The sequence below is a fragment of the Ursus americanus genome, chromosome 2, assembly GCF_024610735.1.
Source record: "Ursus americanus isolate L20-20 chromosome 2, mUrsAme1.1.p, whole genome shotgun sequence".
Classification (NCBI taxonomy): Eukaryota; Metazoa; Chordata; class Mammalia; order Carnivora; family Ursidae; genus Ursus; species Ursus americanus.
This window is the reverse complement of record NC_142128.1, coordinates 22,046,050-22,063,534: the sequence shown is the minus strand read 5'-3', so window position 1 is coordinate 22,063,534 and position 17,485 is coordinate 22,046,050. Positions and strand designations below refer to the sequence as shown.

The 17,485-nt window shown below is 48.7% G+C and overlaps 1 protein-coding gene and 1 long non-coding RNA gene across 3 annotated transcripts in view; one reads left to right on the top strand and one right to left on the bottom strand.

Moving 5' to 3' along the window:
* SCNN1B (sodium channel epithelial 1 subunit beta) overlaps positions 1-17,485 on the top strand; it is a 53,536-nt gene that overhangs the window by 20,563 nt on the left and 15,488 nt on the right. For both annotated transcript variants that reach the window (XM_045776420.2, XM_045776419.2), the window contains 3 exons: positions 11,936-12,254; positions 14,358-14,634; positions 16,841-17,031. In XM_045776420.2, coding sequence (XP_045632376.2) covers positions 11,936-12,254; positions 14,358-14,634; positions 16,841-17,031 — 787 coding nt within the window. The remainder of the gene's footprint in view (positions 1-11,935; positions 12,255-14,357; positions 14,635-16,840; positions 17,032-17,485) is intronic.
* LOC123778805 (uncharacterized) lies at positions 8,523-11,402 on the bottom strand. The gene is made up of 3 exons (XR_015727622.1): positions 10,950-11,402; positions 10,549-10,668; positions 8,523-8,654 (listed from the first exon to the last, which is right to left on the bottom strand). It is a non-coding gene; the product is annotated as an uncharacterized LOC123778805 (long non-coding RNA).

Genomic DNA, 17,485 nt, shown 5'->3' with positions numbered 1-17,485 from the left:
TTAGCAAGCAGGAAGGGATGCTGTATTCCAGGTCCAGGTTCGGCCTCTCCGCCTGCATCCTTGAGGGCAGGCACTGGCTCTGTGGAGGGTTGGAATGAATCTACACCACCACAAGGTCTGGGTTAAGCAAAGGGATTTATGGGGAAACCCACAAGGCCAAAGTCAGCAGAGCAGAAATGTTTATGATCCTGAGGTTCCCCACCATCATGCAGGGAGGCATGCCAGGGCCAAGGCGCCTGCTGAGGTAGGGAGGGCTCTGGTCCAGAGGAGGGGCCCCCAGCCCCCTGGATCTTCCTTCATATGGGACAAGTGTGGAACGTGGCCTCGTCAGTGGCTGTGTACATGGCTGGCCAGGCTGGATGTAGGTGCAGCTGTTACAGAAGTTGTCTGGAAAGCCACTTGCCAGCCGTTGGAGACTGTGGGGACCACTAGAAATCTGGGGACCGTGGGGTTTCCCTGCCAGGGAAGGACCCAGGCCCGCAAGAAGCCGTCTGAGTGCCACTTCTCCAGTGGGCCATTTCTCTACAAATGACAGGCCTAGCAACCCAGGACAGCAATAATAATTCTGCTCCTTAAAACAACAATGATAACGATAGTAATTACAGTCACCATGTTTCAAGACTCACTATGTGCCAAGCACATGTACTTCCCACGCATTATCTCATTGAATTCTGACAACAACCTAGTAGGCACGGGTACTGTTATCCCCATTTTACAGATGAGAAAATTAAGACTTCGAGGGCCAACCTAATTATTGTCATGGATCGAGGCCCTCCCTTGAGAGACAGCAGAACCAGGCCCTAGCTGGGGTCTGACTGCCCTAACATAGGTCAAACCCTATGCCATCCACCCCCTGATGGGAATCTAAGTCACTTCTGGGTCCTTAACATCCAGCGTTTGCTGGCCTCCCCAGGGCTGTGGGATGCGCTTATCTGTGCCGTCAATGGGGATTCCTCACTGCCCTTTGAGGGTGCTCCCTGCCCTGTGGAATCCATCACCCCATCACAGAGTGAAACTACGGGATACCTACCAACCTGCCCCCGTGTCACCCCCAGATGCCACCCCACAATGTGGAGCAGCGACCCAAGGGTTTGCACCCCACCCACTCCCCAGCAGCCTGTCACTGGGCCCAGGGGGTCGTTTCCAGTTTGGGGGGATTACAGGGTTGCAAGCACTATCATTACAGTGAGCACGCACGTACACACACACACGCGCGCGCGCGCACGCACGCATGAGCACACGCATACCCACACATTGCAGGCATGCACACCTGCATGCACCAAGAGTAGAACCACTGGGTCCCGGCTGTCACATTTTAAATGTTCTAGAGACTACCAAATACTCTCCAAATGACTACACCAGCTCCAACCCCAGTGACATGCAAAGGTGTGCTTTTCCCCAAAGCTTGGCTGATACACCTGGTGTTACAAAACACTTTAATCTCTGTGTATCTAATGCTGCCATACAGAATTTTTTTGACCGAACTCTAATCAGCATAAATTCTCAAATGTAATTGCTCTTTTTAATTTTTTTGGTTCTGTCCCTCTGGGCACGTAGGCTGTATAGAGGCAGGGATTAATTGATTTCTTTACTCGTTGTTTATTGCTAGAACAGTGCTGAGCACACAGTAGGGGCTTAGTAAATATTTATGGACTGAATAAACAAACAGGTGAAACATTGACGCGATCCAAAATACAAAAGATGCAGAAGGAGTAACTCTGATTTCAAAAGCCTCCTTTCCCTTCCTGTGCCCCCCCGCCCCCGCCACCCAGTTCCCCTTCTTGAAGGCAATTCATGTTACTGCTTTCTTCTGTAGCCTCTCCAGCATAGGCTATGTCCACCCCAGTAAATGTCTCTACACTTCTATTTCCCTTTTTTTTTTTTTTTTAACACAAATGCACATAGGCTTTATCTACTGTTCTGCCCTCTCTTTCTCACTTAACGATACACCTTGGGAGTATTCTCTGTCTCTGATCAGCTCAAATAAGACCATTGTGTCTCCTCTCCTGGAGGGGCCACTTTCTTATCCCCTCCATCAGTCACGCTGGTGTGATTTTATGGGAGGACCCCTAGATGTCGGTGTGCCGTAGCCTAGGGCAAATGGGGTGCATATGTACTCATGGAGGAGGCGGCCGGCCCCCCTGCTACGTTGCAAACTTCCTCAGCACCTGCCAGAGCGGGGGCAAGAAGTCAGGTGTCCCATCAACCCTGTCGGTAGAAGTGGCTGGAAGCCAGGTGACCTGGTTTCTGTATCCAGCTCTGCCTCTGACTGGCTTTGACGGTGCGTAAGTCCCTCTGGCTCTAGTTACCCTCTCTGTGAAATGGGCATAATTATGCCTGTCCCAACACACTTAAAAGGAGGGCATGAGGATATACGACAAAATCCTTCAGCCAGGTAGAAAACCACAGAGAATTTTCTAAAGGGTGATATGCAAGATGATTTTAAGTTCCTCTTTTGAGAGGGACTCTTTTTTAAAGAGCGAAATTATTTTAATAGGTATTAGGAAGATACAGCTAACACATCAAACTTATTTCACAAATACGGCATTGCAGTGGACTCATAGTATTGCTTAGGACAAGGCTGAATGTTTTTAAGCAAAAAAAAGTGAGTTCGGGTGATGTTATACGTTAAGTGAATAATGATCCTAGTGCTCCAGCAAGTTAGCAAACAGTGTGAGGGTGGGATGCAAATGGCTGATGTTCGGGAAATACTGAATTAACAAGTGGGGGGAGAAATAAAATCAAACTTACAGATACTTATATGGAGCCTGTTTTAAGGATGTCTTTCTACTTAATACAAACATATAGGACACAGTAAATCAGGTGCCAATAAACTTTTTCTGTAAAGGGCCTACTAGTTAATAGTTTACGTTTTGCTGGCCCTATATATAGTCTTTTTTTTTTTTTAACAACTCTTCAGAAACATAAAAACCATTCTTAGCCTCAGGTTCCATATAAAAACGGGCCTTGGGCTAGATTTTGAGCTGAAATTTGCAGATTCTTGCAGTAAATTAAGGAGCTTATGGAACATCATAGCTGCTAGGGCCCCCAATACAGGTAAAACAACCTGAATGGGACCCACGTATTAGTGACTCTTGTTTATTCATTTATTTTAAGATTTTACTTATTTGAGAGAGTGTGTGAGCAGGGGGAGGAGCAGAAGGACAAACAGACTCCCTGCTGAGCATGAAGCCTGACACAGGGCTCGAGCCCACAACCCTGAGATCATGACCTGAGCCAAAGGCAGACACTTTACCGACTGAGCCAGCCAGGCACCCTGACTCTTATTTATTAATAACATTAATGTTCTACTTACCTTCCCCCTTTTCCAGTGTTGTAATGAACTCATGGATTTTTATGCATTTAATATGTTTCAATTAATTGCATTTTTTAGAAGGTGCTCAAATTCTCCCATCTTTGCCAGTAAGGACCCCTTCAAGGAGTCCTTTTGACTGACCCCAGTAGTCTCTGAGACCTTCCTTTGCTTTCTGGTATAAAATATCCCAGGCTCAGCCTGTACGTTTGCTGCACCAAAACTGCCATCAGCCATTTCTCCCAGAAGCCCTGGTTCCTTTTCGTCGGAATGGTATTTAGAGACCAAAATCTGGGCGCCTGGAATGCACCTAATATTTGCATTTATAAATAGAAACGATGCCCAGGGTATGTCCTGGCCCCTGGAGAGATTCCAACTGCTCCCCTAAAAGACCCTTTTCACCGTCTCCAGCCCGGTACATTGAACCCCATCCATGACTCCGATCCTGGCCAGGTGTTCAAGAACAATGAGTCAGTCATGTTCTGGGGCTGCCTGCCCTAGTGGAGGCAGAAACATGAAAGATTTCAATAACCAGAGTCAAATCCATTTTCAGGCCAACCTGCAATTAACTATGAAAATCCAGCTACCCAGAACTCTTATTCCCTGATAACCTTGGATAATTGAGGTTTTACTGCAAAAAATAAGTGCAGGGGATTTTAATAAGAGCATCTGACCTACAATTTACAGGGGTCATAAAGTCAGATGTCCACATAAGCCAAAGCAGGGAATTTTAAAAATGAGTAAAGATGAGCTGAGGAAAAGAAAATAGAGAATGGGGGGGGGGATATGGGGTGGGCCAGGAAGCACATGCTCCATCTTAAGGAGGGAAGGGCTGCCACTATTCAGTTCGGGTAAAATGTTGCCACATGGGGACAACAGTCAGATATTTGTGATTTTTCAAAACATAAAAATCTAGATTTTTTAAGATATGAACTCTCATAATTGTGAAACAGCAATGGATTTAAGTGTTTCATTAGAACTTTAAATATGTTATATACAGTACCTCACCTCCATTTTAAATATAGTGTTTGAGGGACACCTGGGTGGCTCAGTCAGTTAAGCATCTGCCTTCTGCTCAGGTCATGATCCCGGGGTCCTGGGATCAAGTCCCATATCAGGCTTCTTGCTCAGCGGGGAGTCTGCTTCTCCCTCTGCCTGCCGCTCCCCCTGCTTGTGCTCTCTTTCTCTCTCTGTCAAATAAATAAATAAAATCTTTAAATATATATATACATAGTGTTTGAAAAAAAAGCAATGTTTGGTGAGTTTTTACAAATGTATACATCCAACTCACCACCTTCTCACCCAGGACAGAGAATAGTTTCAATTCCCAAAAGTTCGCTTGTGTGCTTTTCTAGTCAATCCAGTATTTACCCCAGACCCAGGAATCACCGATCTGCTTTCTGTCCCTAGAGATTAGTATGTCTTTTCTAGGGCTTCATAAAAATGGAATCAGATGGTATGTACTCTTCTATGTCGTGCTTTTTAAACTCAGCATATTTCCTTTTTTTCTATCCACCCGTGTTGGTGTATGGATCAATAGTCAGTTCCTTTTTACTGGTGACTAGTATCCCATTGTATGGATGTGCCACAATTTATTTATTCACCTGCCGGTGGCTGTTTGACTTCTTTCCAGTTTGGGGTTATTAATGAATAAGCCTGCTATGAATAAATATGTGCAAGTCTTTGTGTGAACGTGTTTACATTCTCTTGGATGATTAAAAGTGAAATTGGTGGGTCATACGATAAATGTCCATTTAGCTTTCTGAGAAACTGCCGAACTGTACCATTTTGCATCCCAACCAGTTGGGGAGGAGAGGTCTAAATGGCTCCATGTTCTCGCTAACACTGGGAATTGTCCGTCCTTCTAGGGGGTGGGAAATGGGGTCTCCCTGCGGTTTTGATTTACATTTCCCCATGACTAATTATGTTAACCATCTTTGCATGTGCTTATGGGCCATTCATGTATCTTCTTGTACGAAGCGTCTTTTCAAATGTTTTGTGCATTACTTTGTTAGGTTGTTTGTCTTCTTATTCGTTGTTAAGAATTCTTTATTCTGCGTACAAATTCTTTGTCAGACATACTACTTCAAGTGTTTTCTCCTAGAGTCCTGCTCTTTCGTTTTTTTAACAGTGTGTTTTGAAGAGCAGATTATTTTACTGTTTTAATAAAATACAACTTACAGGGTTTTTTTTTTCTTTCATGATTCATGATGTCAGTGTCCTATCTAAAAGAGCTTTGCCTACCCTAAGATTGCACAGATTTTCTCCTACACTTTGGATGTTTTATAGTTTTAGCTCTCGTGTTGAGGTCTCTGATCCATTTCAAGTTAATTTTTGTATGATGTGGGGTAGGAGTTGAGGTTCACTTTTTCTTACATGGACCTCCATTCACTCCAGCATCTCTTGTTGAAAAGACAATCCTTTCTGCATTGAGTCAGCTTGGCACTCTGTAAATCTATGTCCTTACTCTCTCTTCTATTCCATTGATCAAGATGTCCATCATGACACCAATATCACACTGTTCTGATTATTGTACTTTATGCTACGTCTTGATATCAGATAGTGTATGCCCTTCAACTTTGTTCTTCCTTTTCAAAACTGGGTTTTTTTCCCTATCGTAGTTCTTTTGCTTTTTCATATAAACTGGAGAATCAGCTTGTCAATTTCTGCAGAAAGTCGATGGTATTTTGATTAGGATTGAATCAATTCCAGAGATTAATTTAGGGTTGACATCTTAACAATATTGAGTCTTATGACCCATGAACATGGTATACCTTTCCATTAGGTTTTCTTTAATTTGAGTAATATTTTTTTTCTTTTTCTTTTTTTTGAGAGAGGGGGTGGGGAAGAGCAGAGGGAGAGAGAGAATTGTAAGCAGGCTCCACAGCCAGCTGAGAGCTTGACATGGGGCTTGATCTCACAACCCTGAGATCATGACCTGAGCTGAAATCAAGAGTCGGACCCTTAACTGAATGAGCCCCTCAAGCGCCCCTTAATTTGAGTAATATTTTTTTAAAACCACTAAGGATGACAAGACAATTAAATGGGGGAAAAGAATAGTCTTGCTGTTGGGACAAGTGGGTATCCACATGCCAAAGAATGAATTTGAACCTCACCCCGCTGACAAAAATTAATTCAAACTAGGGGCACCTGACTGGCTCAGTTGGAGGAGTGTGTGACTCATGATCTCTGGGTTGTGAGTTTGAGCCCCACATTGGGTGTAGAGATTACTTAAATAAATAAAACTTTTAAAAAATTAATTCAAATTGGATCAAAGACCTAAATAGAAGAGGTAAAATTATAAAACCCTTAGAATAAATCAAAGGAATAAATCTTTATGACCTTGGATTATGCAGTGGATTCTTAGAGATGACACCAAAGCATGAGCAATCAAAGAAACAGACAAATTGGGCAGCATCAAAATTAAAAACTTTTGTGCTTTAAAGGAGGTAAAAAGATAGCCTCAGAATTGAATATTTTTGCAAATCCTATATCCACTAGAGGACTTCCATGGAATATATAAATAATTCGTACCACCTAATAATAAAAACACAACCCAATTAAAATATGATCAAAGCACCTGAATAGATATTTTTCTAAAGATATATTGGCCATATAGTGGCTATATTGGCCAAGAGCACGTGAAAAGATGGGCAACATCATTGGCTGTCAGGAAAATGCAAATAAAACTAGAATAAGATGTCCCTTCACCCCCACTAGGATGGCTAGAATGATTTTTTTTTTTTTTAGTGAATGATAACAAATGTTGGAAGAGGATGTGGAGAAATTGGAATCCTCGTACACTGCTAGTGGAATCTGAAAATAGTGCAGGCACTTCCGAAAACAGTGTGTCAGTTCTTCAAAAGGTGAAAACAAAGAATTACCATACGATTCAGTAGGTATATCCACTTGTAGGTATCTACCCAAGAGACATGAAAACGTATGTCCACACAAAGACGTGTACAGGATTGCTTATAGCAGTATTACTCCAAATAGCCAAAAACTTAAAACAATATTGATGTCCATCAACTGATGCATGGATAAATAAAATGTGGTATATTCCATAATATGGAATATTCTTTGGCAATAAAAAGAAATGAAGTACGGATCCATGCTACAACATGGATGAACCTGAAAGGCATAATGCTAAGAGAAAAAGACCAGTCACAAAAGACCACGTTAGGTTTGGTTCCATTTATATGAAATGTCCTGAAGAGGCAAATCTATCGACACAGACTGACCTTGGGGCTGGGAAGGGTGGAGGGAGAAATGAGGAGTGACCCTAATGGATACAGAGTTTTTCTTGGGGGGAGGGAGATGAAAATGCTTTAAAATGTATTGGGATGGTGGAGCAACTCTGTGAATATACTAAAATCCACCGAATTCTACACTCTAAATGGATGAGTGATAGGGTATGTGAATTATAGCTCCACAAAGTTATTTCTAAATGAGAATAATAAAAATGAATACTGTGCCCACAATAAAAACCACTTTTGCAAACCCAAGACAGCTCCTAGGTCGCACGAGTTGCAACGTTTCATTCAGAAGGTTCAGAAGAACGGACCATAGGAAGAGCATTTGTGTGTCCCTTTGTCAAGATAATAGGTAAAGACATGCACCTGTGTTCCCAGTTGTCCTCTCACCAAGAGACTGAGTCAAATCTCAGGACAAACTTGTCTCCGAAAGCAAGTGTGTGTTTCCCCTTATAAGAAATCGGTTGTACACAACATTCATTGTTGTATTTGAGGCCAGGAACGTTTACCAACAGTTCGGGCCAAGGTGTTGACGCAGTCTGGGACTCTCTGAAGCATGACCGCCGCTTCCGAGTCCATGAGCGGACCCGATCTCCCCTTGGCTTGTTCGGATTGGTTTGAGCCGTAAGCGGAGTTAAAGCTTTCTGCACAAGCTGTGTATACATTCCAAACACAGACCATCTATCACCTTGGGGGTGAAATCTGATGGGAACAACATAAAATTGTTTGCAGCACTGATTGAGTTTTACTTGGTTAATGGCCCAAAGGACCAAACGAGGTAGGAGATAAGCCGGTATATTCCACAGACTTCTGTCGTTCATTACTTCTCTCACAGTGTTTGCTGCGTGGCGTACTATTGTTCACTGGATCTTTTTCCTTAAACACATTTCCCGTTTTGTTTTTTAACTTAAGTGTATTTGTGAGCGGAAAGCGAAGGCCAGTATCTCTTACCATGAATAGGAGATCCTTCTTAAAAAGAAACCCCATCAGGGCACCTGGGTGGCCCAGTCGGTTAAGTATCTGCCTTCAGCTCAGGTCATGATCTCAGGGTCCTGGGATCCTGGGGTTGAGTCCCGCGTCAGATGAACCTGAAAGACATAATGAGCTGAGCTCAGCTCCCTGCTGAGCAGGGAGCCTGTTTCTCCCTCTGCCCCTCCCCCCCTGCTCGTGCTCTCTCTCTCTCAAATAAATAAATAAAATCTTTACAAAAAAAGAAACCCAGTGAAAACAGAATGATGTGAATTCCATCTAGATACTATTGCCTGGTAAATTCTGAGCCTGGGGCCTCATTGTTAGTCTGGGAAACTAGCAGGGGTTAAATAGATGCTTAGGACCTGTCTGTACCAAGCCGACTTTCTCCTTGGCTGAACCAGAATGATTAAATGAGAATGGCAAAGGGGAGACATCAGAAAGGCCCTTTGTCTGGTTCTTCTGTGGCAGTTTATTGACGTCTCATGTGCTGCTCACCTATTAGGCCTTGGGGTGCTAGACTATAAAGACAGACAAAGCCCCAGTTCTTCCCAAATTTATAGTTGTGGATAATAATGTCTAAGAATGAAATAACAGACGCACCACCTTGCAGTTTCCCGATCATGGTAGTACTTTGATGGTGCCCTTAGAGTTGTTATTACTATGATCATTATAACTTTATTTTCCCAGAGTAGGGAATGGGCCCTCTAGGGAAAGATGGGGGTTGGGTTAATCTGTGAACGTCCATCTTAGAGCCATGATGGCCTGAGCAGGCACACGGAGCTTGATTTCCATCAGAGAGCAGAGGCCTTGGAGGGGAAAGCCTTTAATGCTTTGGCCAGGAAGGTGGGAGATATTATTGTGTCAGAAAACTAGGTCAGCAGTGAACATGCTTGAGCAAGTTTAAGATCTCTGTTTAGATATGAAGGTCTGGCATTATCCATTTGGCCATTCGGTGGAGTTTCCAGGCACTGTGCTGGGCTTGTCAGGAATACAGAGCTGCTACTCTCAAAGGGCTTATGATCTCTTAGGAATGAGAGGCCATAGGCCGAAATAGGTATGACACAGAGTAGAATGAGGTGAATTTCTTTCTTTGTTCAGATTCCAATGGTTGCAAATGACAGACACCCAATTTGCATCAGCATAAGAAAGAAAGAAAATGTATTGGTTCTTGTATCTGCTGAGTCCAGGAATAAATGGCTTCAGGAAGTGGCTGGATCCAGGTGTTCAAGGGTTGTCAGAAATCACTCTCTCCATCTTGCGGCCCTGCTTTCCTCTGTGTTGGCTTTAATTCTCAGGCAGTCTCCCTACTTGTGGTACCAAATACCACCGGCTTAGGGGTCTTTGTTAAAAAACGGGTCTCTGCCTCAATTATACCAGCATAAAGTCACGGAATTGAATCTCAACAATCCCCGCTGGGGTTAATGCGAGTACCCCTCAGACTAGGGGCTGAGTCAACCTGGCAGCTCAAACCAACTGAGACTGGGGGAGGGTCAGTTCCCCTGAGGACACACAGAGCCACCCTGAGAGGAGGGTGAGGGTCCCTCCAGCCAGGGAGTCAGGACAGCTGCAAGAAGGAGGTGGCCTTTGGCCAACTGTGGCTCCTGGGATGGAGCTGGGGTGCTCCAGCAGCAAGTTCTTTCTCTGTCTCAGGAGAAGGGGAGAAGAAACAGGTACTGTCGAGAAGCCAGCATGGGCCAGGCTCTGTGACATGTATCTGGGGTCCTCTTCAAAAGGACCCTGTCTTCTCATGCAGGTGAGAAACAGAGTCTCAGAAAGAAGGGTGAGACATTCCTCAACAACCCACAGCTAGCCCCCAAGGCGTCTGGACCCAGCCTCGCCCCTTCCAGCCCATGTCTTTCCAGATGGCTGATCAGACGGCATCATGCCTCCATGCCTCCCAATCCTGAACATGGCCCACAAGGTCCTGCTCACCTCTCCAGGCTCCCTCCTCCCACCCAGAGCCCCTGCTCCTGCCATCCCCCCCCCCAGCCCCCCTCCACTCCTCTTTACCTAGTTAACTCTGTGTTCTTTAACTCAGCTTCTCCGGGGAGTCTCAGAACTGGGGTGGGGGTGGGGGGTGCCAGGCATTCACCCACACGCTACATATTTTCATTCGGTCTTCACAACAACCTGTGAGGGAGAGGCGTTATAATCCCCACTTACAGACCAGGGCACTGAGGCACCGGGACAGTGATGGGCTCAAAGTCACACAGTTAGAAAGTGGCGGGGCTGAGATTCAAAGCAGCCATTTCAGCTCCAGAGTCCTGGCTTTTCCCCACCGCCCTTTACTGCCTCTGCGACCTCAGAGCCCAGGGTCCCAACCCTTCCTACCATGTTTCGTAACTACGCGTTTTGGATGGATTATTTGATGAACATCTGTCTCGCCTGCCAATAGCTTGTAATAAAGGTACCTGATGGGGCGCCTGGGTAGCTCTGTCGATTAAGCGTTGGACTCTTGATTTCGGCTCAGGTCATGGTCTCAGGGTTGTGAGATCGAGCTCCACGTCGATCTGAAGCCTGCTTGAGATTCTCTCTCCCACTCCCCCATGCCCTCTCTCTCTAAAAAATTAATTAAAAATAAAATAGAGGGGCACCTGGGTGGCTCAGTCGTTAAGCATCTGCCTTCAGCTGAGGGCGTGATCCCAGAGTCCTGGGATCGAGCCCCACATCCGGCTCCATCCTCCACTGGGAGCCTGCTTCTTCCTTTCCCACTCCCCCTGCTTGTGTTCCCTCTCGCTGGCTGTCTCTCTCTCTCTGTCAAATAAATAAATAAAATCGTTTAAATAAATAAATAAATAAATAAATAAATAAATAAATAAATAAATAATAAAATAGATAAAAAATAATAAAATAAAATTAGACAAAGGGAGCTGACGTAGTGGGCATGTAGTCTGAGCTAGGCACTGTGTTTAGCATGTTTGCACATCACCTCGTTTCACCCTCTCAGCAATTCTGTAACTGAGGTACAGTGATCCCCATTCTACAGATGGAATACCTAAGGAGTTGAGAATTTAAGGAAATTGTCCACTAGGCTAAAAATTCCCAGAGTGCAGAACCCTTGTTTGTTTTGCCCATCATTGAGTCCAGAGGGACTAATTCAGTAGCTGGCATACAGTAGGCATTCAGTAAATGCTTTTTGGTTGGTTGGATGGGTGGAGGATAGATGGCAGGAAGGGAAGGAGGGAGAGAAGGGGGAGAGGGAGGGAAGGACGGAAGGAAGGGATGGGGAAGGAGGACAGGGAGAGAAGGGGGAGAAGCAGGGAGGGACGGGAGGGGAGGGAGGGCTAGGAAAGTGGGGGGGAGGAAGGGAAAGGAGCAGGGAGCAAGCAGGGGAGGGAAGGATGAGCTGCAGGACCAGGACCGGTGCTGGATCTGACTTGCGGGTGTCTCCGCACAGGCGCCACGATGCACATGAAGAAGTACCTGGTAAAGTGCCTGCACCGGCTGCAGAAGGGCCCGGGCTACACGTACAAGGAGCTGCTGGTGTGGTACTGTAACAACACCAACACCCATGGCCCCAAGCGCATCATCTGCGAGGGGCCCAAGAAGAAGGCCATGTGGTTCCTGATCACGCTGCTCTTCACCTCCCTGGTCTGCTGGCAGTGGAGCGTCTTCATCAAGACCTACTTGAGCTGGGAGGTCAGCGTGTCCCTCTCCGTCGGCTTCAAGACCATGGACTTCCCCGCTGTCACCATCTGCAATGCCAGCCCTTTCCAGTAGGTGGTCCCTGGAGTGCTAGGCTGGCTCTCCCTGCCTCCCTCCCTCTCTCCCACCCCCTTCCTAACTCCCCCCACTTCCTCTCACCTCTCCTACACTCCCTCCCTCCCTCTTTCCCTGCCCCTCCCTCCCTCCCTCCCCCCTCTCCCTTCCTGCCCCATCTTTCCCTCCCTCCTTCTCTCCCCCTTCCTGCCTCCCCCCTTTTTGTCGCTCTCCCTCCTTCTCCCCTTCACTCTCTCCTTCCTTCCCTTCTCTCCGTATTCCTTTTCTTTCCTTCCTTCTTCCCCTTCCCTCTTTTTTCTCCTTCTCTCTTTCTTTCCCTGTTTGCATCATCCCTTTGTAGCAAGTACCCTTCACAATTCATAAACTTCCTAGGCTTAAAGAGGACTAGGGACGCCCAGCTGGCTCAGTCTAGAGCATGAAACTCTTGATCACGGAGTTGTAAGTTTGAATTAATTATAATCATGATGATAAAAAAATATATAGGAATGGTACATCAAGTGCTAATGAATTGCCAGGCAGTATGTGGAGTGCTTTTCGGTTAATTTACGTAATTCTAATCCACACAACCACCCTAGGGGTGGGCACGACTGTATTAACTCCAATTTATGGAGATTCAGATAAGTGAGGAACTTGCCCAGAGACACACAGCGAACAACTGTGGCATCGGAACCCAGACCTGATCTGACTCCAGAATTGCCACCGTTCAACCACATAATGGCACGGCCCCTGAAAGGGACACGTTGGGGACCCGACCTAGCCAGAGTTGAGGAGAGGCAGGGGGTTAGAGGAGAACACCCCAAGGCATGAGCAGAAGAGAGCTAGGCGGGATGCAGAGTGGCCCAAGTGCAGGACAGCTGCTGAGGCCCTGTGACGAGGGGACGAGACAGAGTCTGGTGCTTTCAAGGAACTGCAGGGAGGGCCGGTGTGGGTGAGTCACAGGGAACATTCTTGTCCAAAAGAAAGTCCTGGAAGGGAATTCATACTTCCTGATTATATTTCCAGGGATCAGAAAGTCCCTTCTTTCTAGTTATCGGGCTCCAGAGAACCCGTAGTCATCACAGTACATCACCCTGGCCAGGCACAGTTCTTGCTACTGTGGCCACCTTACCTCACTGAATCCTCCCGACAGCCCTCCAGGGTAAATAGTTTAATCCCCCCATCTTGTAGATGAGAGAACAGAGCCTCGGAGACGGTAACTTGCCCCAAGGTCACACGGATAGCAAGTAGCATCCCAGGATTCGAACCCAGACTGCAGGCCATGACCCACCTCGCTTGACAGCAGCTGTGGAGATCTGGGCTATCCTAGCGGCCCCCACCCCACAGCCCACCGCCCTCCCTGAGCCCTCCTCTTGCTGCGTACACACAGGTGGCTGGTTTCATGGTCTGGGGACAGGAGGTGTCCACAGCTGAAGCCAACATCAGCTCGGGCCGCTCTACCCCTTTGTACCAGGACATGGGTCTGTGGCCTGGCTTTGACACTCACTCCTGTAGGCTGTCCTCCAGCCAGAGCTGATGCACATGGCCCTGGTGACCGTCCTGTGTGGCAGGGCCTTGGATAAATCAGGTCCGGAGCGACGGGGGTACAGGGCCTGGTGGGGACACTCCTTGGTATGGACACATTTCTGCCAGACTGACCAGTCACCATTTCCAATACGGGGGCCTCCAGGGGCTGAGAGAAGCTGCTGGAGCCCAGCCCCACACTCCCACCCACCTTCTCCCTCCTGAAACTAGCTCCTGTTCCCAAAGTCGCTATTGGAGAGTTGGAACTGGGAGCTGTTAAGAGTCTTCCTCATTACAATATGAACTTCATAAGGATAGGGACCCCACGTGTCTTGTTCACTATTATATCCTCTGTGCTTTGCACAGTGCCCAGCACTTAGTAGGCGCTCACTGCATACTCGGTGGATAAAGAAGTGAGCGGGTAGGTGGAAGAAGGCATGGATGCCTGGGTGGGTGGGTAGAGAGGGGCTTGGGCGGAACACTCTCCTCGCACGTGGTGGCTGGCAGCCACGCTGGGGCAGGGAGGGGTGTCCCCGACTGCGCCTGCCCTCTGCCCCTCAGCTGCCCTTGCCCCCCTGACTGGCCCCCTCCCCACCCAGGTATTCCAAAGTCAAGCATTTGCTGCAGGATCTGGATGAGCTCATGGAAGCAGTCCTGGAGAGAATCCTGGCTCCGGAGCAGAGCTACAGCAATGCCACAAGGACTCTGAACTTCACCATCTGGAACGACACGCCGCTGGTTCTGATTGATGAGCGGAACCCACACCACCCGGTGGTCCTTGATCTCTTTGGGGACGTCCACAATGGCTCAGCGAGCAGCAGCCCAGCTCCAGGAAGGACCTGCACTGCCCAGGGGTGCAAAGTGGCCATGAGACTAGTAAGTGGGCACCAGGCAGGCATCGAGCAATGGGCCCTACCCAGGGAGGCTGATGGGAGTTCCTTTCCTTTAATAATCTGGGTCTTGCTGGGGGGAAAGGCAGGCTGGAAGCCAGTGCCCATTTTGTCTGTTTAGAAAGCTTTCTTTTTTAAATAGAAAGAGCTGGTCTATTAGTCAAGACACTATTGGATGCCAGTGACCCAGGTCACACTAGCTTAAGCAAAACAAGGAATTCACTGGCTCATATACTGAGAACTCCAGGGGTAGAATGGGTTCAGGTATGGCTGGATCCAGGCATTCAAATGTTCTCATCAGGACTCTACCGCTCTCTATTTTTGTTCAGTTTTTCTCCCAGTTGACCTCACTCTCTGGTAGCCTCTCTCCAAGCAGAGGGTCAGAGGGTCTTGGCAATGCCAGACATACACCCCATCAGCTCAGCACTCTCCCCTGAGAAACAGAACTCCTGTTCTCCCATAGCCCCAGCAAAAGTCCTGGGTCACATGCTCACCTCTCAGCCAATCACCGTGCACTGGAGAATGGGCTCTCATGATTGGCCAGTCCTCGGTCATGTGTCCTAGAGCTGGGGTGATGTCAGTCTATACCACGTGGACCCAGTGAGGGCGGAAAGGGTGCTTTCCTGAAGAAGGAATTTAGTGTTACTATCAAAAGACGAGGGGCATAAATATCAGGCAGGTGAAAACCCACAGGTGTGCAATGCCATCTGATGCCAGAGCATAACTGCCCTGCACCAGGATGCTGGGATGCCCGCCAGCCGGCCAGTGGGAAGAGGCTTCCTTGTCTGTGCCTCTAAGTCTAGGGAGCTCCCTAACTTACAGATCCCTGGCCCCCACTCCTGGGGAAGCTGAACAGGCCTAGAAATCTGTATAGTTAACAGCCTCCCTAGATTCGGATGGTTACCCTTGGCTGGGGACCCGGGCTGCGGCCATACACTCCCCAGGAGGAAGCCCCTGACTTCCACTGAGTCAGGGCTCCCCCTATGTCTCTGCAAAACCAGCAAACAGTCTGAGGCTCCAGAGGCCCCGTGCCAGCTCTGACCCAGTGCCCTACTGGTTTTTGGTGCAGTTACCCGGCTTCCTGTGTCCGGCTCCTCACCTGTGAAGCAGGCTTGTTCCCGCTGGCTGTCCCAGCTCTCGGGGTCAGGCCCTGTGTGTGCACGCGCGGTGCATGCTGCATGGGTGTGTGTGCATGCCCAGTGCATGCTGTGTGTGTGTGTGTGTACTCGGGTGCATGCGTGTGTAGTGGGGAGGAGGGTCTGCTGGCCTCAGTTTCCTCATGATGATGGAGTAGGATTACTGTACAAATCGAATGCAGTAATAGAAAATCCTCAGAACAGAGCCTGGGACAGAGTGAGTGTTAAGTGTTATCGTCATCTCCCTAAGGAGAGAGGAAGAGAACTCCAGGAATGGGCCTGAGGACAGTGCCCCAGGCCGGCCCTGGGGAGGGCAGTCTCAGAATGTGGAGAAGCTCCTCCCGGCCTCCTGGGTTCCAGAAGGAAGGCCCACTAGAGGGCTGAAAGAGGCAGAGTGGCTGAGGCCAGATTCCCAGGGCTGCGGTAGGGCTGTCTGCATGGTGACCTGGGCATCATGGTAGGCCGGCTGTGGTAAAGTGGAGGGGGGCCCTGCACCCCTCACAGGGGCGAGGCTGACAAGGCCCAGGTCCTTCCCCTGCTGAGGGGGAGGGAGCCTTGAGCCTTGAGTCCTTCATGGTCCACACAGCCTCCAGGGAGCTGCCTCTGGAAGTCTGTGAGGAGGCCAGCAAAGGAGTCAGGGAAGTTGGAGGGTCCGGGTGCGTCTGTCTGTCTGTGTGGCCACAGGAGCATGAATATGGATCAGCTAGGTATGTGGGCGGGGAAGAAGGTCTGGATATGAGTGTGTGTGGCTGTGACCATGACATCGTATGGCTGTGGATGTCAGGAAGTGGGCATGTCTATGTGTACGTGTGTGCGTGTGTGTATTTGCTCATGCATAAGGCTAGTACAGGGGTGGCCAGCGACCGTGTGTGAGACCTTGTGACCGAGCAGCCGTGTATGAGGGGACAGCCCCTGAGCCCTGCAAGCGTGAGTGTGAACACATTCTCCACCGCACCGAGGTGCGGCCCAGGGAAGGGCAGCTGGCCCTTGGGGAGGGTGGCAGGGGGCCCTGCCAGCATGTCCTGCGCCCACCAGAACCCCTCTCGGCCTCCGCAGTGCAGCCTCAACGGGACCGTGTGCACTTTCCGGAACTTCACCAGCGCCACCCAGGCCGTGACAGAGTGGTACCTCCTGCAGGCCACCAACATCTTCTCTCAGGTGCCCACTCACGAACTGGTGGAGATGGGCTACCCCGCCGAGCGGCTGATCCTGGCCTGCCTGTTCGGGCCCGAGCCCTGCAGCTACAGGTGAGAGCCGCTCCGGGCCAGCCTGGCCTGCCCCCCACCCCCACCGTCACAGCCCTGAGCCGCCACAGACCTGTGCCTCGGTGTCTCCAGGCAGATTTCCTGGAGGCAGAGCCTGAGAAGGGATGTGTGGAGGGCCCATGACAAACGAGGGAATCACTTTAGGACACGTCTGTAAAGGAAAGCGGGATGAGGAAGGAGGAAAGAGCTCAATGAGGCCGTGGTCTCTGGCGACGTCTAGGCATGATCCCTGGGGCATCGGGAGCATCAGCCACACCACAGGATTGTCCTCCTGAGGGGCCAGCCTTTTGTCCCTGCAGCATCAGTGCCTCACAGGCCATGGGCCACCCTAGGAGGATGGGCTGAGGTCCCCTCACTTCCCAGGCAAGGGGGCTGCAGAGGGGGCAGCTGTGAGCTGTTCGCCTCCAACACCCAGTGGCTGAGGGGTCTGGGCGGG